General features: G+C 37.0%; 1 protein-coding gene across 1 annotated transcript in view; it reads left to right on the top strand.

The window, feature by feature from the left end:
- The window catches only part of WDR27 (WD repeat domain 27), a 110,675-nt gene that overhangs the window by 16,012 nt on the left and 71,957 nt on the right, over positions 1-22,706 (top strand). Inside the window, exons 13-18 of the mRNA XM_053460261.1 lie at positions 6,254-6,363; positions 6,919-6,993; positions 7,248-7,354; positions 9,206-9,295; positions 10,367-10,488; positions 14,459-14,592. Coding sequence (XP_053316236.1) covers positions 6,254-6,363; positions 6,919-6,993; positions 7,248-7,354; positions 9,206-9,295; positions 10,367-10,488; positions 14,459-14,592 — 638 coding nt within the window. The remainder of the gene's footprint in view (positions 1-6,253; positions 6,364-6,918; positions 6,994-7,247; positions 7,355-9,205; positions 9,296-10,366; positions 10,489-14,458; positions 14,593-22,706) is intronic.

Genomic DNA, 22,706 nt, shown 5'->3' on the forward strand with positions numbered 1-22,706 from the left:
GTATTTTATTTGTATGTGACGGTGTGTATATGTGAATAAGTGTGTATGTGAGAAACAGATATATATATATAATAGAAAATGTATTTTATGTGTATGTGATACACATACATAAGTGTGTATAATATATATATATATATATATATATATATATATATATATATATATATAAATATAAGCCTGTATGTGTAATCTCATCCGCTTCAGAGTATGTCCTTGAATGGCAGAAATAAAATGTGGTCACCCAAGCCGTGGCACCATGTAAACCCTAATTTAGGAAGAAAAAAGCTTAAAAATATCATGGCTTCTTTTTGTAAAAATATGCGCTAGTCTATATTTCACTCCTTACATATGACTAAAAAAGGATGGAATTTGGAGACTTGTGCTCTAAAAATACAGTGTTAGTCTAAGGCATTAGGTAAAAACACATCAGTCAGGTTTCCACATAAAATGGAATGAGACCTACAAATGAGCATGTCTCTAGCTTACACCAGCAAACCACAAGAATTCAAACCAAGCCACCAGAACTGTTCCTTCATAAAATGAACAGCCATTGTGCCAGTGAAGTACACATGCATTAAAACACTTTCTAAATGATCGATGGTCACACTTAATTTAAATGAGACGCTAGATCAACTGTACTCAGAAATGGAAAATCAATCTGTTATCTTACCACAGAGCTATCCATGATTGCTTTTACGAACTTAGCTAGGAATTTGACCAAATAGCATTTAGGAAGCTGTTTCGCTGCAATAAGTTTTGTTATGAGTGTCTTTCCAGAATGCAGATTTCTCAACATCTCTACATCTGTAAAGTGTGTAAATTCAGATAATTAAGTACATTATAAATAACACTGTTTTAAAAAAAAAAAGTGACTGGAAAGATTAAGAATAGCGTTGTTAACAACGAAGGTATTACATTTTTGCTGTTCCTACCTTAATTTTCCATATGTTTTGAATGTTTTTCTTTAGCACTCAAGTTTTGAATATTACTATTTTAGTATATAACTCAGAACCATAATTAATAGATTTGATTCTACATCTTCTTATTACCATATATGGTTATACAATTTCATGAGGGCCCATAGTACCTTTAGGAGACTCTCAAGGCAACATTTATTTATTTATAGATGTCTTCAGAAAAATATTAGTTTGATCTTCCTTCACTGTGTCGTTGTCAACTTCTTGGTTTAGTAGTTGGGTGTTAACAGTTTTCACAGGGATATATGTAACTTACAGCAGTGCTTCTCCAACCTAGAGCGTTTGAAGACCACTTCTGTGGTGGTTTTCGAACCGCCCAAAAAGTGACCCACAATCATTCGCCCTACTCCCAGAGTGTTAAAGCATATAAAGCATGAACCCAAGGGTGCAAAAGGACCTTACAAGACAAATGCAACATTGAAAAAACTATATAATGTAGTAATTAAGACACTTGGTATCTGTCACGTAATAGTAAGATACACTCACAAGCAATTCACCAAGCCTTGAAAGTCAAGTGTGTGGATATTCTGTGGCAGCTCTCCCCCATACTCTTCTATTAGGAGGTTGTCATGACCTCTGATCTCCCCAACCAGAAGTGTCACCTGTGGTGTGTCCGTAATGTGGTTATAACCAGTAATATGATATAACTGTATAACCATATTACAGACATACTACTTTTTTTTTATTCCTGATGAAGCCGTAAATATAAGACCAGTAAAACAAGTGAAGATAGGACCTACAACTGAGATTGTATGAGACTCTTTTTGGGTTATCCAGGATGCTGAAAGATATTCATTTATGGTGGTCCAGGGAGACCCATTGTGTTATTTGAACATAAGTCTGTGCATCAGTAGCTGTAAGTGGCTTTGTTGTTTTAACTGTGCTACTCTGCCATTGGTGGTACTTCTTTATGCTTTTAGAATCAAATGGAAGTAAAGCTATTTTACAAATTAACTTGTTTTTATGACTGCACATAACTAGTTCAAGTGTTTTACACATTTTACACTTACCTCATTTTTTTTACTCTCCTTTTACCTCAATTTCTACTGTTTCTACTTTATTCAAGCATTGGAGAGTGAGTGCTCTTTTTAGACAGCAGCAGTGTTATTGTTTTATATGTGGTAATGATTATCATTGCTTTAGTCATCATTCTGTCTCTATGTATCGTTGTCCTATGAAGCATTATGCAACACTTGTCAGGATCGTTTCATACGTACACTACAAAAGTATTGTCTGGACGAATGGGTGAAAATTCCCACGGCAACACTCCAAAATCTTGTGGAAAGCCTTCCCAGAAGAGGGGAAACTGTTCTAACTACAGAGAGCTGACAGCTTCGTATTCATGTCTATGTATTTAGAATGTAATGTCATTAAAATCCTTATTGGTGTGATGGTCAGGAGTCCCAATACTTTTTTGTCCAGAGAGTGTATCTCTGCTGTATCTGTGGTCTCTGCCTAATAATAATGAAGTAGGTTAATTCTTATGCTCCTGTTTGGAGATGTATTGAATGATATACTCTCGTTGTATCACTTCCCAAGCTGGAAGAACAGAAACTACTGTGTTATTGAAGAAACAGACACAACTATATATCCAAATACCTCTTTTCTGAATACTTTTGCCACAGTGTAATATAAGAATGGAAATACAGCTGCCAGACATTAAAACAGGGAATTGGTTTAACCATAAATATAACTTTACAATGTAATGTTTTCCATTTGAGGTATTAACCCTTTCAGCGATGTTTCCTGAGAATTTCAAACCATAAACTGCAATTTAATTTCTAGGTTAAGTGATAGATAACACAAAGGGTAGCTTCATTAGAACATATTTGAGAACAGATATTTTTAGTGACCTACCACTAATTTTTTATTTGCTGTTATATGTATGAAGGAATATGCTATAATTACAGTAAACCTTTATCCAAAAAATACTCTGTTCTCGTGGATATTACACACAAAACACAAAAAGAAAACGGGTGAAATATATGTTTGGCACAGCTATCAGGACCCTTTTAGTCAATACTTGGTGGTACCTCACTTTGCCAAGATAACAGCTCCGAGTCTTCTAATGCCTGATGAGGTTGGAGAATACATGGCAGGGGTCCAGAATCTCTCCAGATCCTTTAAAATTTGAGGTTGACACTGGTTGACACTGGTGTTCACCCCACAGGTTTTTGGGATGTCCATGATAGGAGCTTGATTTTGTGGTCAGTAAACCCTTTCGATATGTGTTTTGGATCATTGTCTTGCTGGCAAATCCAACCGTGGCCAATTTTAAGCTTTTTGGCAAAGGCAGTCAGGTGTTCATTAATGTCTGTTGATGTTTAATAGGACACATGGCATCATGGACTCTAATAAAATGTCCAGGTCCTCTGGCAGAAAAACAGAGGTACTTTTCCATATGGCTACCTCTGTGTGTGCGCCAAACCCACCTGTGGTGTTTATTGCCATAAAGCTCTATTTTGGTTTCATCTGACATAGAACCCGATCCCATTTAAAGTTCCAGTAGTTTCTGAAGACAGTTGAGTTTGTTTTTGGATTAGAGTAGAGGCTTTTTTGTTGAAACCCTTCCAAACTACTTGTGGTGACGTAGGTAATGTGGTATTGTAGTTTTGGAGAATTTCTGACCACAAGATGCAACCTGTGCAATTCCCCAGTTGTGATCCTTGGAGATTTTTTGGCCACTTGAGCCATCCTTTTCACAGTGCGTTGAGACAATTTAGACAGATGTCCCCTTCCAGGTTGATTCATAATATTTCCAGTTGACTGGAACTTCTTAATTATTGCCCTAATGGTGGAAATGAGCATGACCATAATTTTGCTATTTTCTTATAGCCACTTCCCATTTTGTGAAGCTCAACAACCTTTTGCCTCAAACCACAGCTACATTCCTTGGTCGTACTCATTGTGATGAATAAAGAGAATTTGGTCTATGTGTTACCTAATATTTATACCCCTGTGAAATAGGAAATCATAGTAATAGTTGAACAATATCCTGTTCCTAGTCACCCAGGTGCACTAAAAATGTATAATGTCAATGGGAAAATGCTTCAAGTATGGTTTTCTCATATGAATTAACAGGGGTGCCAATAATTGTGCTACACATATAACCATTCTTTTTATTATTATTTATAAACCTGTGTTTGTGTTTGCAATTGTTTGATATCCATGAGAGAATATATTTTTTTTAAGAAAAGATCAAAGGGTTTAACAATAAAGACACAAAGGGTGCCAATATTAGTGGAGGGAACTGTATATCATATTTTTGATACTTAAAATAACTGGTATTTTTAACAGAGCCAGGGACTGCACTAGCTCAAAACAATGAGCAGCAATAAAAAATTCACAAGAAGAAAAATTCACAAGAAGAAAAGCATTCAACGCAAATATTTATTAAAATTAAATTAAAATGACATAAAAATCCACTGGCACACACTTATGTTGATTTGCACAAAATCATTATGCAACCACAAATGCCATTTTGTGTAATGATGATAAGCAGCTTAAAAACAAATGGAAATGTTGATGTATTGCAGTTTCCAGGACAAACTTATGTAGCTATTTAGAAACTGTCTTTATTTATCTTCACATCATATATCTGTATGGCCTACGTCCTGTAAAGGGACACACCAGCCATCATGCACTTTAATGCATATGATAGCTGCATGGTCCCTTTAAATTTTCATGGTGCCACCATTGCAAATTATCTGAGTTATTCTACAGAATCTTTCCATATGCATTTTTCTGTTTGCCTGCCCCCCCAGGACTGGAGGGAGACAAGATAAGAAGTTTTGTTTTGGAAAGATTGCATTTTAAGAATAGTTAGACATCCAGTTAGAAACAGAGGCAAGGCACTTAGGGACACTGAGTGAGTGTCAGCGACACACAAGAGGGTACTGAAAGCTAGACAAGTAAATTAGTTTGCCAAGGGAGATAGTGTAAAGTAAAAAGAAGTGGTCCTAGAACTGGGCCTTGAGGTCAACCAACTGAAAGGGGAAGGGTAGAAGAAAGAGTTAATAGAGACGGAGATGCTAAATGTGCAATTATAAAGGTAGTATGTGAACCAGGAAAGAAGAGACAATTGTGACTGCGAAGAGGAGGGAGGTCCACATTGTCATAGTAGTGCCCTTGGATCTAACAATCAGTAAATTATTGGTAACTTTAGCAAGAGCAATCTTTATAGAACATTAAAAGTCGTAAATCCAGATTAAGGCTTGGTTTCCATTTGGGTTTTTTTTGCTAAAAACGCCTATAAAAACGCCAATAGCGCCACCTGGCGTTTTTTTGTGAAAAACGGCTGCAGCCAGATGTTAGCTGTTCTTCAATAGGAAATCGCAAAATGCAATTTCCACTTGGCGTTTTTCTGTCTGGCGTTTTTTCAGTCCTCTTTGGCGTTTTTCTGCTTTTTTGGGCTCTGTGGCAGTTTTTCAAAACTGCAGCATGTTGACACTCTGGCGTTTTTTGCAAGAAATCTTGGCTTTTTTTCTCCAATAGAAGTCTATGGGAGAGAAAAAACGCCATGAAAAAGCCATGTGGGTTTATTGCCTTGGCGTTTTTTATGGCGTTTTTTCCACAGTTACAATGCAGAGGATGGACCCAGTATCTGTGTGTCCTACGAGAAATAGGCTGAAAACAAACAGTTTCACACAAAACAAAGTCCTGGACTGGTTCATATTGAATTTTACACCATTTGGAACAAACATGCCATTACAAACAAACATACGCGACCGGATTCTGCGTGCCAAAAGCAACAGCAAACAATTTGCACCATCATTTGGGGCCAATCTTCCCAGAGGAGCAGACATTCGAAATAAAGCATGCCTTACAAACCACAGAAAAGAGACAAAAGGGTCTACCAAGTAAATGACATCAGGAGAGGGCAGATACTTGCCATTTATCCTAATCCCTTTTAGCTGGGTGAAACTTCTAACTTGTAAAGGCTGGAAAAACTGCCTAAGGTCAAAAAAAGCAATTTCCACAGAAAGGCTAAAATGCCAGAAAAAACTGCAGAAAAAACGCCAAAACGCAGGTAAATGCAGTGGCAGTTTTCTTGGCAGTTTTCCTGGCGTTTTTCATCAAGAAAAAAACGCCGGACAAAAACCCAAGTGGAAACCTAGCCTAAAGAGGGTCAAATAGCAGTAGAATTTTGGAAGCCTCTTGGCTCCTGAGATTTTTCCAACATTGAAATATGTTGTAAGATGATCTCAAGTGTAACTTTGTCTTAAATGCCTTTTCCTTTTTCCTATAATATTATATATATATTTAATGCAGTATAGAATGATAACAGCATCATTATTTGTAAACCAGGCTCCAAGAACATGGTAAAGGACCAACCGCTTGTATTCCACAATAAGGTCAAGTCATCGGGGTATTCTACAGCACCGAGGTGAGCACATATGGACCACTGCTCATAATTTAGAAATATGTTATTTCAAAAACAATATTCTGTGTCAGAAAAAACACAGATCTTAATGATTTGTTCCACCAGTACTTTTGGGGCAGAACATGGCATCACATCCCTGTACCCTGCTCTATAAGTCATACGTTTTGGAGATACATGCCAAAAGAGGGACATATTTCCCATTCTTCTTCAAATAAAGGATTGGCTGTGTTACTCAAGGCCTTGTCAGCTTAGGCCCAAATATATAATAACACTTTAAATAGCTTTAAAATCACTTTATGGAGTCTTTTTTTTATTTATATCTGTTCTTACAAGATAAGTAATACGAACATTTATTTAATCTGGAGAAGGACCTACAAGGTCCCATAAGATAAGACGTCTACACGTTCCTCTATGTTGTCCGAATAAAAGGTTTGGACCTTTAGACAAAAGACTCCATCTCTTAACAATGAGGACTGTTTATGCTTTGGTTTATTGTGTGATTAGGGATGTAATATGACAGCACATAAAAGAGAAATATGTCTACTTTTAAACTTGTAGAATGAAAATGTTTTCTCCAAAAACTAACATCAAGAAAACAAGTGAACCTTCTAAGGTGAAGAAAAACTCCCTAAGGTGAGCATCACACTGTAATCATGTGTCAAACTGTACCAGGAATACTTTAAATAGGACATGCAAGACTAGTAGCTAGGCAAATGATCCATGATGAGACATGGAGCTATTACTGAAAACGTCAGACAGAGAACATAGACACATCATAGCCTGATAACTGAACATTAACAAATTAAAATAGGTTTTACAAGACAGGATAAAAACATAAAATGAAGCAAAAAATATTTTTTTTAATTGTTGTTTTCTATTTTTTTTAGTAATCTAGGAAAGGATTATCCTTTAAATGCACTTGCTCCCAGCATTCTTCACAAGCAGATTTCATTAGTTAACAAACCAACAGCTGTCTGCTGTATTCAGTACTCCGGTATGTATTTCATAAGGATGTATCATGTTCATTGTACCTTTTTATATTTTGTTCAACTATGTACGTACCCTAATAGGTTAAGTAAGGTTAGGTAGGTCATGCAGAGTGTGGCAGATGAACACAGAAGAAAATAAATTCTGATAGGCTTTTCTTTGTTTCCAGCAGACCTCTTAAATTAAAGTCATGGTCTTTGATCGGAAATTGCACAGAAATTAATCTTTGCCCTTGAGAGCAATAAATCTAAAAACCTAACATCCACATATATAAACACAACTAAGCTCAATCCCTTGAAATTCATGTTCTGGTCAGGAAGCCCATTGTTATGACACAGTGTGTCAGAACTTAATGTTTGGTCCCTTGTAGTTCCTGGAGACCTGTGTAATTCAGAAGCTGAACAGTAGCTGGTGCAGCTCAGTACGGCCCTGAGATACAGAGAGGTGAATGAGGAGGACTTTCTTGTGAAGATATGTGTCATAGTCGGCCCAGATTTCTGTAGCACTGATCCTGCCTTCTCTGATAGGGCCTTTAGATGACATCATATCCCCAATCTGTCCATTCTGATAATCCATTCAGTATAAGAGAGCAGTCCTACAGCAAACTGTGATTTTAGAAGTTCTCTCAGCAGGCCCACTAGCTAAGGTATCAACTATTGGATTAGAAAGACAAATTCCTGCCCTGGGGGGGACAGGAAGAGTGAGAAGTGTAAAATTTTTGTTTCAACTGACTTGAATATGTGCCTTCAAGGGTAATTACAGTTAGGGTATTCTAGTTTATTCATGTACCTCCTCCCCTAACATTCTATTTCTCCACTGCTCCAAACTGGGATTTTTTCCCCAAAATTTAGTGTACGTTTAGTGAAAGGGCATTTTAGACCTTGTTCAAAAAAAGCTATATTTTGACTTATTATGGTAAAAAAACAGATGGTAAAGTCAGCTCAATTTTTTCTCTTTAAGAATGCTCCTCTTAGAGCTAGTTCCATTAATGGGCAATGTAATATGTTCAGTCTTTTAGAAAAACATATTGCTATCATTTGAAGCATTCTATGATTGGTAAGGGTTTATCTGAGGTTAAAACTGCACTAGATGGTTGCATTGTGTTCTTTGTGGATATGCTCACATTCCATAGGAAGACATCCTGCTTGTCATTACATCTTACTCATATCCAGGTTACGAAAGTGTGCCCATTCATACTGTGCTGTATACATATATTAGTGTTTTATCCTCAGGTTCTCTTTGTGCTATAACTAGATCCATGAAATAAGGAAGTATTTAATTAAAGGCTTGAGATGTTTTACTAAATAAGTATTAGGCTGATGGATTTGTATGCTTTTCCCAGAGCTAATTTCATGAACGAGCAACTTAATCTGTTTAGTCTTTTTGAATAACATAGTGCTATCATTAGAAGCATTTCTTGATTGGTAAGAGATTATCTGAGGATAAAACGACACTAGATGGTTACATTGTGTTCTTGGTGGATATGCTCACATTCCATAGGAAGTCATTCTACAACAGTAGAATGTAGTATAGTATAATATAAAAGTATAATAGTATATATAGTATAACAGTATATAGTATATGATAGTATAATATGTATTAGTTTTACTAGATCCTTGAAATAAGATAAGTAAAGTACTCTTTGAATGAAATGCTTGAAATGTTTTACAGATCATGATGCTTATATACTTATTCTACTGGTAACAAAAAGTACTAGTAAATCACAAGCCGAAAAACAAAGGCTTTTGATCCACCATAGACGTACATACTTTTGTTAGTAACAGATTGTTACATTGGGTGCAGTTATTGGTTGGGCACAATTATTTATATCATATGTACTTGTTTATTTCTGTTTAAGGAGATGGACAGAAACTGGCATGTGGATTAGCTGACAAATCTTTAATGGTGTTCAGTTCCAGTCTAAATGGGGATCCGGTTGTTTTTACAGGTACTGTATGTTTCAGACTTATGAAGTCATGTATGAAGAAATATACTGATGTATATACATACTGTGTACAATAGTAAAGGACTATCTAAGTAGTAAAGGGTATCTAAGGACCCCAGTGAGTTCCTCCTATTATTTTACATTACATTTTATTTATAAAGTGCCAGTTGATTGTGTACCGCTAATACAATAGAGGAGACTGAAAATTCAAAACAACATTAAAATGAACTTAAGTTAAGACAAACTGGTACCTAAAGGGAAGAGGGCCCTACTCTTGCAAGCTAATGATCTATTAGGCTATTCACGGCACTACAAGAAAGGCTTGAGTATCCTTGCATAATACATATTTAATTTAGGAATATTTATTTTCTCACTGCTGAACTATGATTGTATTGTTCCATCATACACACATTGCAAGTCTGATCTGAGTTTTCTACCCAAACATAAAGGGTTAAACAGTCAGCATTGTCTAATGCCCATCACAGATAGACATTCTGGAAGTAAAAAGGTCACAGAGACTGTTTTTTTTAATCACAGTGCTAAAATGATGATTAAATGATTCAGTTATTGCAAAACATTTTATCACTTACATTCTTCACACATTGTGCCAAATAATTTGATTTCATTGCTATGGCACATCGACATAAACATTAAAATAATACAAGCCTAACAAACCAACAATTTACAGCTTTTTACAGAGAGATAATCTTTCAAGGTTCTGCTCTGAGGCAAGAACGGAAATATGAAAATGATTAAGCCCTTAATTAAAAAAGAGAACATTGGCGTTTAAATATTTTTAGTTTTGTTTTAGTTGATATTGTGATCTGATCACTGTATCAGAATTACTATATTATTAGTAACCTCTCTGGTTGCCTACACCTTTCAGCGAGAGTCTTGAGTATGTCAGTGATAAACTGTACCCTTTTAAATACAATAGTCAATTTGAGTTGCAAATCCTCCTGTGTTTCATCTTAGGGCTTTTTTGAGCCAACAGAAAGCCCTTGGTGAATAAACCTCAATGTCTTCTACGTGGACGTTAATATTGCAGATTAATATTTTATCTCTTTGTCATAGGTCATGATAGAGCAGTTAATGGATTGTCTTGGAGTCATGATAGGAACTTGCTGGTTTCTTCTTCTGAAGACAGAACAGTGAGGATCTGGAATGCTAGGAATGCTGACCCTGCATTAGTTTTGGTAAATAAATTGTATTTTACTGGCAACATTTTGCTTGATATCATATCTGTGTATTGCCTTTAGTTCTTGGTGGAGAAGCTGGCAGGGTTGCTTTCACGATATTGGTCCAATTCTCCGTAAAGAAAAATAAGCTGATTTATGGCTGGGATCTTTTTTTAATTCTTTAATCTTCTTCACATTCTCCTTGCAATAATTAAATGAACCTGATGTACCCAGTAATGCAGTCCTCGCCTGCTAATCAATGACACAATGTGTCAATGTTTCTTGTAAAAACGCTGGGCTTTGCTAGAGGAAAGGGTAGGTGGTCTTGAATAATTTAAAGAAACTAGAACAAGTAATATTTTAAATAAGTATAGCTGACTTGGTCTTTGACATCATACTCTTTTTGTTGCAGTAGGAAAAGTGGGCAGACTAGATATGCCCAGTGGTTCTTCTGTGCAGTCAAATTCTATGTTTCAAAGGCCAACAAAAAAGGGAATGGATATATAAATACGTATTGTATATGGGGAAGAGTTCCTTTAAGCTTTAACATTGTTCTCTTCTAATGTTATGGTGACTACCAACAATAAGGATGGAACAAAGTAAGGAAAATGATAAATAGTTTATTTAGATTTTTTTTCCTAAGGAGAGTTCAAATATTTATTAGTAATATGGGCAGTTCTGTAGTTAGTTACACAGATTGTGTATTAAATAAAGAAGGTAGAATGGAACCTTAAAATACTAATAGTAATTACAAGTTATATGAGAATGCACTATTGGTAGGTCCTGTTTTAAATATCTTGTTAACTAAATATTGAATAGATTTTATTCTTTAAAACAACTGCAAGCTGAAATACATCAGCAAGGGGCAAGAGGAGATATTTTAGATAAATACCGTATTTCCCCATGTATAAGACGCACCTTTTTTTCGAAAAATTTGGGGTGTAAAAACAGGGTGTCTCTTATACGGTGAATGTTTTTTTTCTCTCGCTTACCTCTGTGTTGCTCAACAGCGTCTCTTGTTCCGTCGAGGAGACACAGGAATCCAGTGGAGTCATGTGAATGTACATCACATCACATGACTCCGTTCCTGCTCCCCTGGGCAGAACAAGAGAAGTTCACTCAGAGTTTGAGCAACGCAGAGGGAAACAAAGTCTGTGAGCAGCACAGGAAGATCTGCAGTTCAGGTAAGGGTGGGGGAGGGTGTATGAATCTGCATGAATGGGGGAATGAATGAATATGTGTGTGATAGCATTGTTGTGTAAGGGCACAGTGTTGGCAAGTGTTGGCTGCTTATGCATGATAGGAATGTGATTGCTATATTAAATATACATGATTGCTAAGAGCAATAACACTCCTATCATGCCCAGACATACCCAGATTCCAGCACAGCTAACATCACACTCATCCTGGAACCTGGGCATGATAGAAGTGACATTTTTGGGCCCTCTTATACATGAGAGCGTCTTATACATGGGGAAATACGGTAGTTATAAAATGAAATATGGTTATTACAGACTAGTTTTGAAATCACGTGCCTACATTTGCAGACCAATGGGCGCCATCAGTATGATTCCAGTACATTTATTTTTCACCCAGTCTCAGTTTTTCCTGACGTTGGTTTATCTTTGGAATTTGCCTGATCACAAAACACTTGCAAATTTTAACATGCCCACACAATTATAACATTGATAGACAGAGTTAGGTTAGCGTTTGAATGCTAAAGCTTTGTTTAAACAATACTGATTTTCTGGATTAGTAAAATATGTATGTATCCAAGACTTTTGCCTTTCTACAGTGATTCTGCACCCAGGGTTTGACATCAGATACGAACAGTATATCATTACTGTAAAACACAATTGATGGCTACTGCTGCTTCGTTAACAGCGTTGATTTAGACATCATTGTATCTGTTAGATACATTGCCTAGTTTGCTCGATGCTTTATTGAATTTTGCACATTTTAGGTAGTGAGAAGCAGGATATGGAGCTTTTGGTCCGCCTGGACCTTTCTTCACTTGAACTAACAATTCCCTATGTAACGTATCCTGCTTTCTCTCTGTCTGATGTAGATGTCAGCCCGAGAGGAAGTACGGTAAGCTTTTTAGTTAGTTGGCATTGGCTAACTTTTGAAAAGGGGGTATCCCAGTGCCAGTAACAACACACCATTTTATCCCAATTAGAAGTGGCAGGTTACCAGGAAAAAACTATTAAAATTCAAATGGATTTAGCCAAGTAGTGCACACCAAATATATTTGCTTTGTAAAGCACTGCATATGAAATGTATTTGTGCATATATATTGGTTAATACTTTTAACCCCTTTGTGACCAGAGCTTTTTTGCCATTTTTACCTTATCTTTGTTCAACCATTAGTCCCCTTTTCTTTGTTTACTGTACTCACGCAAATTATGTTTTGTTTCTTCAAGGACAGATAAGGCTTTCTTTGCATACCACTTTCTTTTGTATAGTCTTTTATTTAGTATGAATTAAATGTAAAAAAAACCCCATATTTTTATAAACATCTTTATTCTTTTGACCAGAGATCCTTTTCAAGTCTATAGCCCCTTAAGCACTGGGTTAGATTTTTATTTTCTGTACACTTTGTGACAATGGTTTTAACATTTTTGCAGTGTTGCTGTAATTGTCTTCTCTCTCATTTGGTGCACCCACCAAATATATTGTTTTTTACTTCTAATTTACTAAAAAATAAATAAAATAAGATATGGTGGAAAATTGGAAGAAAAAACACTTTTTCTGACTTTATTTGAAAAATCTTTTACTCACAAAAAAACTGCTAACTAGATTCTAAAGTGGGCCCTGAGTTTTATTTGCAAGTTATAGGGCAATAAGTACAAGTAGCATATTGCTATTTCGAACCCATTTTTTTTTCCAACCCTTTTTTTCCTATTGCGCCCATGTCCTATTTGGGACATCTTTGAATCTGGTCAGTTCAATTTACCCCATCAAACCATACATTTTTGAAAACTAGACACCCTATGGGTATTTCAAATGCCAGTAGTTTAACTGAGCGGTATGCAAGTATTTTACAGTTGAGAAGTAATGCTTACTTTGCCCAGACTGGCAATCAGAAAAACTAGGAAAATGCTCAGTGGGCCAGTGCACCTTTTTAGCTGCTTGTTCACCGGATCCCATCCTTTAGTGAGCGTCCTCATCTGGATACACCCAGCTGCATCATTTTATTGGCCACAGGCCTTAAAGTACCAGGGCCAATTTTGATGTACAGTCCAGCTTGGATGCTTGACATTTTATTCCATGTCCGAGGTATGTTGAGGATGGTTTACAGAAGGGCAGGACTAGGGTTATAGTCTAATATGGGAAACATTCAGATGGCAGATAAGAACCATTTGGCCTATTCTGCCAATTTCTTCAGCTATAAAAATCCTAAACCTTATTCAGCACTTAGTCTTGTATTCAGGGTAGCCTTATACATATCCTGTGCATAGTCAAATTTGATCACTGTACCACATCTGATTGAAGGCTGTTCAACTTACCTACCATCCTCTTAGTCTGAGCCTCTGACACTCATATCAGAGATAACCTCATATCTTTACATTATTCTTCCTTAGAAAACATTCCTTCAGGTACTTTCTGATAAAAGTGAGAAAACCATTGGCTTTAAGGCAGTTGTTTGTAGGAGAGCATTGAAGATGCAAGAAAAATAGTTGGGAATTTTAAATTAAAAAAAGCATTCAAGATATTGACATCACTAAGCCAACTGTAAAATTCATAACAACAACAAAGAATCGTGCACAAAAAAATCCAAGTTACTTTTTTATGTGGCTGGAAATAAGCTCTTTCTTCAAAAAAAAAAAATTTCTGGTTCTTAACTATAAATTTGATTGTAAACTTGAAGTGGTCTGTTTCAATTGTGAGAGTTTTTTGTTTTATTAAGTTTTAACGGAAAAATGGTTGTTTATTTTTTAGACCAGAACGTTTTGGTTTGAATAACTTTCTTTTGCTCCTATTTCAGGGGAAGGAAATATTTTCTAAGCCTGTTCGCTTCCCCCAGTTTTACTACATGGATAAATTTATTTTGTTGTCGTCTGGAGCAGAGTTTCAACTTCTGAAGTATTCCCTGGATGACTGCAAGGATGAAATAAAACGGTATTTGACATTTCAAGTTTTATTGCATTTTTTTCATGTTTACAAATTATGAAAAAATAAATGCAATTCCATTGCAATTATGCAAATTTCCATGCAAAAGCAAACATGCACGCAGAATGCAAACAAAAAGACAAGAAGGAATAAAAGAAAGGAGGAGGAAACTCCATCCTAATCCTCTCTAACGGATGTATGAGGTTCCAGGGTTGCTGGGTAGACTTTCAATATAAATTAGTTGGCAGTAAGCATCCTGGCCATAACGCAGGTAAGGTATGTTGGTTAATGGTAGCAGTGGTTTAGACTGAATATTCTCAACATGTGGTACATGTACTTCATGGTCTAAATAAAAAAATGTGCCAAAGGGTAGTTTGATTGTGTTAATTGACATATAAGATTGTGCTGAAAAGTTTTCTATGCTTCATCTGTCTAAAAAAAAATAGAATTTTGCTTTTAACATTTGCCAGCCCTAGCATTTTTAATCAGCTGTGCTGTGTATATTAACAATCGCTAATATGTGCAAAGAAGGCTCGAAAACAATGGAGCTTTGTAACCTGATGAAGAGGAAAAGTAAGTTTGTGTATAGAAACACTTTCACATGGAGTGTTGTGGACAAAGAATAGTAAAAACCAACTGTCTTCACCAGATGTTGAAGAATTGTAAAGAGCATTGAGTAGAGTGGTGGGGAGAATGGGAATGGGGGACAGAAGAGGAGATGCTTTGTGTTGTAGAGATGGGTTTTTGTTTAGAAAAAATAACCCATGTGAACGCATGGGTAAAGAATATGTGTGTATGTGTAAAAAAGTCTCTTAACTCACAGTTTGTTAATTAACAGCAAACAAAAGAAAAAAAAACAATTCTCTTTACACATAGGCAGGTACCTAACTCACTTCCATACATGTTCTTAAGTGGCCTCCAGTTCCAACCTGGAAACTTCTCACACTGGCCTCCCCAGGATCAGTACTGCAGCACCTTTTAAACCCAAGTGGTTAGTTTCCCTGATACACATGTGCAGCCCTACCTGTGCACTGCAGACAGAATTGTAAATGCCTGACCCCCACTCTTGTTTGGAGACATTAAACCCTTGGTGCCTTGTTAGGGGGAAGGTTTTATACACCCCATCACAGTGACCAAAATAGTTTAAGCTCAGTTCTGGCTCACATTCCTCCATTTTAACTGTGCTGAGCCAAATGTTGAGTTCAAGCTCATAATGGTTATTTATATATATATATATATATATATATATATATATATATATACACACTGTATATACAGATATGCACTCACTGGCCACTTTATTAGGTACACCTTGCTAGTACCGGGTTGGACCCCCTTTTGCCTTCAGAACTGCCTTCATTCTTCATGGCATACTTTCTACAAGGTGCTGGAAACGTTCCTCAGAGATTTTGGTCCATATGGGCATGATGGCCTCACGCAGTTGCTGCAGATTTGTCGGCTGCACATCCATAATTTGAATCCCAAAGGTGCTCTATTGGATTGAGATCTTGGGACTGTGGAGGCCATTGAAGTACAGTGAACTCATTGTCATGTTCAAGAAACCAGTTTAAGATGTTGTGAGCTTTGTGACATGGTGTATTATTCTGCTGGAAGTAGCCATCAGAAGATGGCATTTTCATCAGCACAACTGCTGCTCATTGGATATTTTCTCTTTTTCTCACCATTCTCTGTAAACCCTAGAGATAGTTGTGCGTGGAAATCCCAGTAGATCAGCAGTTTCTGAAATACCAACAAGCATGCCACGTTCAAAATCACTTAAATCCCCTTTCTTCCCCATTCTGATGCTCGGTTTGAACTTCGGCAAATTGTCTTGACTACGTCTACATGCCTAAATACTGCCATGTGATTGGCTGATTAGCTATTTGTGTTAACAAGCAATAGAACAGTTGTACCTAATAAAATGGCCAGTGAGTGTAGATATAGATATTGTGTACAGAGAAAATCCATCATTCAATAATACCTGGCTGCTGGCCGATTTTAGAGAGAGGACACACACCAAAGGATGTGTCAAGATTAAGATACTCTTCCTGTACAATACTAAAATCCAATTTATTGACTGTAATGTTACGTTGTGTCATGTTCATGAAGTTTATTTCAGTCTTGCAGAAATCCCATGTGTCTTTCTCCTGTACTATATCATTGTGGATATATGTGGAAGACTGAATGCACACACACATATACCAGGAAACATCACAAGCTATATGCATATAAAACAATAAAATAATTCTTGGACATGCCGCTTTGGTATTCATTCCAACTAAAAATAAGAATGTTTTCAAAAGACCTGAATTCTACAGTACATGAGCCATAAGATATGTGTACTTTAATGGATCTTTTGTCATATTTGTCACAAAGTTATGCCAAGTACTCGTATATCAAATTTATTCTACCTGACTGAGCATGACAGTCTTCCATTAATAAATTAAATTGCTCTAGAGACAGGATCATTGTAAATGATGGTGATGGGGTGTAGCGGATAGAATAATATCAGATTACCAGTATGGCAAATTGAACTAGAGGATAATGCGAAAAACCACTTATCCACAATCTAAAACTGTTTCAGAATAGCTTTACATTTTCCTTTTACCCCAGTGAAAATAAACTTTTATTTCTTTGCCTTTTCTAAAATATTTTTATACATAAGGACTTTCTAAATGAGCAGACCCTAAACTGATTTGGATATTTTCTAGAATAGCCAAAATAGACTAAATGCAAGCATTCTTTGATTCAATTATATTAAATTTCTCTTTAGGAAAAGCATGGGCTGTCTTGGCTTATTATTATTATTTATTGTTTTATATGGTGCCATCATATTCCGCAACACTGTACAATCTTAAAATGTATACCAGGTTAATATTGGTTTGGATTTTTGAAATGTTTCAATGGAACTGCAAGCCCTACCTTATTTGAATGCAGTAGGGTCAGGGTGGGTCTTAGACAGAAGAAACCTCAGACAAGAATACTCTTTGACACCTCTGTTGTTATTTTTAGATAGCATTAGGTATTGACACAATTATTATCTGTTTGCACAAAACATTCCAATCATTTAGAAAGAAGGGAAGTTGGGACAAAAAGGGGCACAGTGGTTTTTGTTCCAATATGGTGAGCTTCCCCTAGTAAACCGTCCACATCGGACATCAGATTTGGATCCCAGCTGCTAAGACCGGCCTTGAATAGGGTTGTGCCTGGAGGGTATTTAGCATAAGTGACAACACTTAAAGTGTGTTTTCAAAATGAAAATATGGCTAAAAATAGGCCCCACATTCTTTCTTGTGAAGTTTACCCACAAATAAACCAACCAGAAAAAATAAATTTGCAAATACTGTTATTTTTGAAATTCCCGTAAAACATTTTTTTTCTAGTAGGAATTTTAATATTAGACTTTCAAAGCCATTTTTTCCATGCATACTTACGGAAATACGTGGTTTAATGGCGTTTTATGGTACAAATAATCACTTGTGGCTTATGTTATCTGTTACATGTAGAAATAAGAAACTTATGGCGAAATATGTATATCATCAACTGTGGTCAAACTTAGCGTAAATGCACTTATGCCAGTATGATCGATTATTTCAGTATTTTTAGGACTTAATTGTTGAACAAATGTTTTGTCTTTCTTGAATGTTTTCCTAGGACGTTTTGATGATATTTTATTTCCAGTGAACCCACTAAATGGCACATTTTGATTCATGTGGTATATTTTGTTGTTAAGCAATGCCTGGATACATTTCAAATATATCCATGTGTGATATCTCAGTTGCTAAGATTGCTAAATTTTGTGTGCAGTTTTGCTGTTGTGTAACAATAATGGCTTTATTTTAAATTTAGCACAAAATGGCGGACACAAGACTATTTTCTTGAGATGTGGCTTCTATATCAGACAAGAAGGACATAAGAAAAATAATACACTGCTCAAAATAATAAAGGGAACACTTAAACAACACAATGTAACTCGAAGTCAATCACACATCTGTGAAATCACACTGTCCACTCAGGAAGCAACACTGATGGACAATCAATTTCACAGGCTGTTGTGCAAATGGAACAGACAAAAGGTGGAAATTATAGGCAATTAGCAAGACACCCCCAATAAAGGAGTGGTTCTGCAGGTGGTGACCACAGACCACTTCTCAGTTCCTATGCTTCCTGGCTGATGTTTTGGTCACTTTTGAATGCTGGCGGTGCTTTCACTCTAGTGGTAGCATGAGACGGAGTCTACAACCCACACAAGTGGCTCAGGTAATGCAGCTCATCCAGGATGGCACATCAATGCGAGCTGTGGCAAGAAGGTTTGCTGTGTCTGTCAGTGTAGTGTCCAGAGCATGGAGGCGCTACCAGGAAACAGGCCAGTACATCAGGAGACGTGGGGGAGGCCGTAGGAGGGCAACAACCCATCAGCAGGACCGCTACCTCCGCCTTTGTGCAAGGAGGAGCCGAAGGAGCACTGCCAGAGCCCTGCAAAATGACCTCCAGCAGGCCACAAATGTGCATGTGTTCACTCAAACGGTCAGAAACAGACTCCATGAGGGTGGTATGAGGGCCCGACGTCCACAGGTGGGGGTTGTGCTTACAGCCCAACACCGTGCAGGGCGTTTGCCATTTGCCAGAGAACACCAGGATTGGCATATTCGCCACTGGCGCCCTGTGCTCTTCACAGATGAAAGCAGGTTCACACTGAGCACATGTGACAGACGTGACAGAGTCTGGAGACGCCGTGGAGAACGTTCTGCTGCCTCCAACATCCTCCAGCATGACCGGTTTGGCAGTGGGTCAGTAATGGTGTGGGGTGGCATTTCTTTGGGGGGCCGCACAGCCCTCCATGTGCTTGCCAGAGGTAGCCTGGCTGCCATTAGGTACCGAGATGAGATCCTCAGACCCCTTGTGAGACCATATGCTGGTGTGGTTGGCCCTGGGTTCCTCCTAATGCATGACAATGCTAGACCTCATGTGGCTGGAGTGTGTCAGCAGTTCCTGCAAGAGGAAGGCATTGATGCTATGGACTGGCCCGCCCGTTCCCCAGACCTGAATCCGATTGAGCACATCTGGGACATCATGTTTCGCTCCATCCACCAACGCCACGTTGCACCACAGACTGTCCAGGAGTTGGTGGACGCTTTAGTCCAGGTCTGGGAGGACATCCCTCAGGAGACCATCCGCAACCTCATCAGGAGCATGCCCAGGCGTTGTAGGGAGGTCATACGGGCACGTGGAGGCCACACACACTACTGAGCCTCATTGTGACTTGTTTTAAGGACATTACATCAAAGTTGGATCAGCCTGTAGTGTGGTTTTCCATTTTGATTTTGAGTGTGACTCCATATACAGACCTCCATGGGTTGATAAATTTGATTTCCATTAAGAATTTTTGTGTGATTTTGTTGTTAGCACATTCAACTATGTAAAGACGGAAGTGTGTCATACGATTAGTTCATTCATTCATTCAGATCTAGGATATGTAATCTTAGCGTTCCCTTTATTGTTTTGAGCAGTGTATATATTAACCATGTTAGACATCTAAACTTAGCAATCAAATTTAGTTAAGAACAAATTCTTATTGGCTAACTAAATTGCATTGGATTGCAAGCTTTCAATGCCATTTAGGATTGAAAAGAGGAAGCGACCTATGCAATCTCTAGAAACTGCTATGTAATGTGGTCAATTACCCAATAAAGGTATAATCTTTAACAAATTTGCTTATTTAGATTATCCCAGAATTTATACATTTTAGAACCATATTATTTTATGTTCCATGATAGTTTGGAATATTTTCTAAGAAATTAACTACAAAAATATGGAAATATATTTTTTCTACAAGTGAGAAGCAGTGATATAGGAGTTGGTGACTTCCTTATGTACTTAAAATGTGCACTTATGTTTCTATTTCATTATGAATAGTTCTCATCAATCCAAAACAGGGTGTGTTGACAAAGTCTTAGGTGATCCCCATTGTGATAAGTGGATGATGTGAGGTCCGTGAGATCTGTAGGTTTTTGGATTACATTTTTTTTGCCTTGTGAGCATTTGAAAAGGACACGGTTTGTACCTTGTAGTCTATCAAAAACCAGGGAGAACCCTAGTAGAACTAAATTTGATAAACACACCTAGGTGAGGGATAGGTGAGAATGATGTTGTCTTTATCGTGGATGATATTCAAATCCTTCACCAGCACTTTTTCTCTATCACACCCACCAATAGCAGTGATTATTCATTCGACAAAAATGTTTAGGATACATATAATGGCAGTGGAAATATTATAGAATGCATCGATCACATTTTTAGACTAGAAACTGCAGTTTCAATGTCAAAAAATTTAGACACAAAGGACATGCATTAAAGTTGCCAATTCTGATTATTTTTGGGTATAGTCTTGCTGAGAAAAGCATTTCTGATCTCTTGAAATTACACAAATATTGTGTTTCGTTTATTCAGTCCTTGGATTTGAGTCACAAAATATTTAGATAAGATTTAAGACTTAAGAAAGTGAAATAAGAAACGATAAGTGACAGCTGTTTTATAAGCTAAACTTTGGATGATAATTATATCAGCCCATACAGTTAAACTCATATCATAATACATTTTTGTAAGATGTGGCCATGCATATGTTTGACTCTGTTAAGATTGAATGTGATACTGAGTTCTGGACCCTCAAGTGCTATTAATAGACATGGTAAACCCGGTACTTATGGATTCATCCACAGTAGGGTAGTTATACTGGAGCATAAGTATAATGAAATTCTTACCAGTTACTTACTCCGGACAGCTGTCACAGCCGCCACTGCGAGTGATTTTGCCACTGGCAAAATGGCAGCGCATCCTGTAAAAAAAATAACAGAGTTGTAAAAGTTCGCCAGAGGGTCTCCAGACCCTCTACAGAACTCTGGCTCCACTTGCAGGTTGAATACAGGTACTATATGGAGCTCAGCTTTCTAATCACAATGTGATTAGAAAAATATTTTAAAAAATAATAAAACAAAAAATATGGAAAAAAGATTAAAAAACAAACAAACATCTAGTTCCAGGAAAACATAAAAAAAATAGTCCAAAAAGAATAAAATTAATAAAATACAAAAATAAAGTTTATTATTATGAGCAAGTGCTAAACCTGCGCTGTATCTTCCCAAAGATCTTGACATGGAAAGAGTTAAAGTAAAAGCATTTTTTTTAAATACCCAGGGGGTGTCAAATTTAAAAAAAATGAATGGTAAATTGGAGTGGCCGGGCTCAAGATAGGGCATAGGCACAGACTGACCAAAATGGGGACAAAAAAAGCACACTTCCCGAATGTGGCCTTTTAACCGCCATGCATGTGGTATCACTGTACTCGAGAGATGTTGCTGAACAAACATTGGGGTGTTGTTTGATAGTGATGTACACCTGGAGCTATAAATTTATACCCGAACTACAATTTGTGTGAAAAAAATACAAAAAAAATTACTACCACAAACTTTGGCAAAGGCTGGTGGTAGAATCTCATGCATGGAAAGGGTTAAAATACTACCATTTGAAATACCTTGGGGTGTCTAGTTTTCTAAAATATATACGGTTTGATGGGGTAAATTGAATTAGCCGGCTTCAAAGATGGCCTTATTAGGACATGGGGCAGTAGGACCAGATATAAAAGTTCCAAAAAATAGGCACTTACTAAATGTGGCGTTTTACCTCCAAAACAACAAGACAAACCCATGCATGAGGGGTATCACTGTACTTGGGAGATGTTGCTGAACACATATTGGGGTGTTGTTTGATAGTGATGTATACCAGGAGCTGTAAATCCATACCTGAAGTGCAATTTTAGTGATGAAAAAACATACAAAAAAAACCTACCCCAAAGGGTAGTAGTAGAATTAGTGCATGGAAAGGGTTAAAATACCAGCATTTGAAATACTTAGAGGTGTCTAGTTTTTAAAAATATATATGGTTTGATGGGGTAAATTGCATTGGTTGGCTTCAAAGATACCCGAAATAGCACATGGGGGAAGAATTACCAGATTTGGAAAAAATGGTTTTGATATAGCAAAATGCTACTTGTACTTATTGCCCAATAACTTGCAGAAAAAAAGCAAAAAAATAAAAACATTGGGTATTTCTAAACTCAGGACAAA

The sequence above is a fragment of the Spea bombifrons genome, chromosome 3 (assembly GCF_027358695.1).
Source record: "Spea bombifrons isolate aSpeBom1 chromosome 3, aSpeBom1.2.pri, whole genome shotgun sequence".
Taxonomy (NCBI): domain Eukaryota; kingdom Metazoa; phylum Chordata; class Amphibia; order Anura; family Pelobatidae; genus Spea; species Spea bombifrons.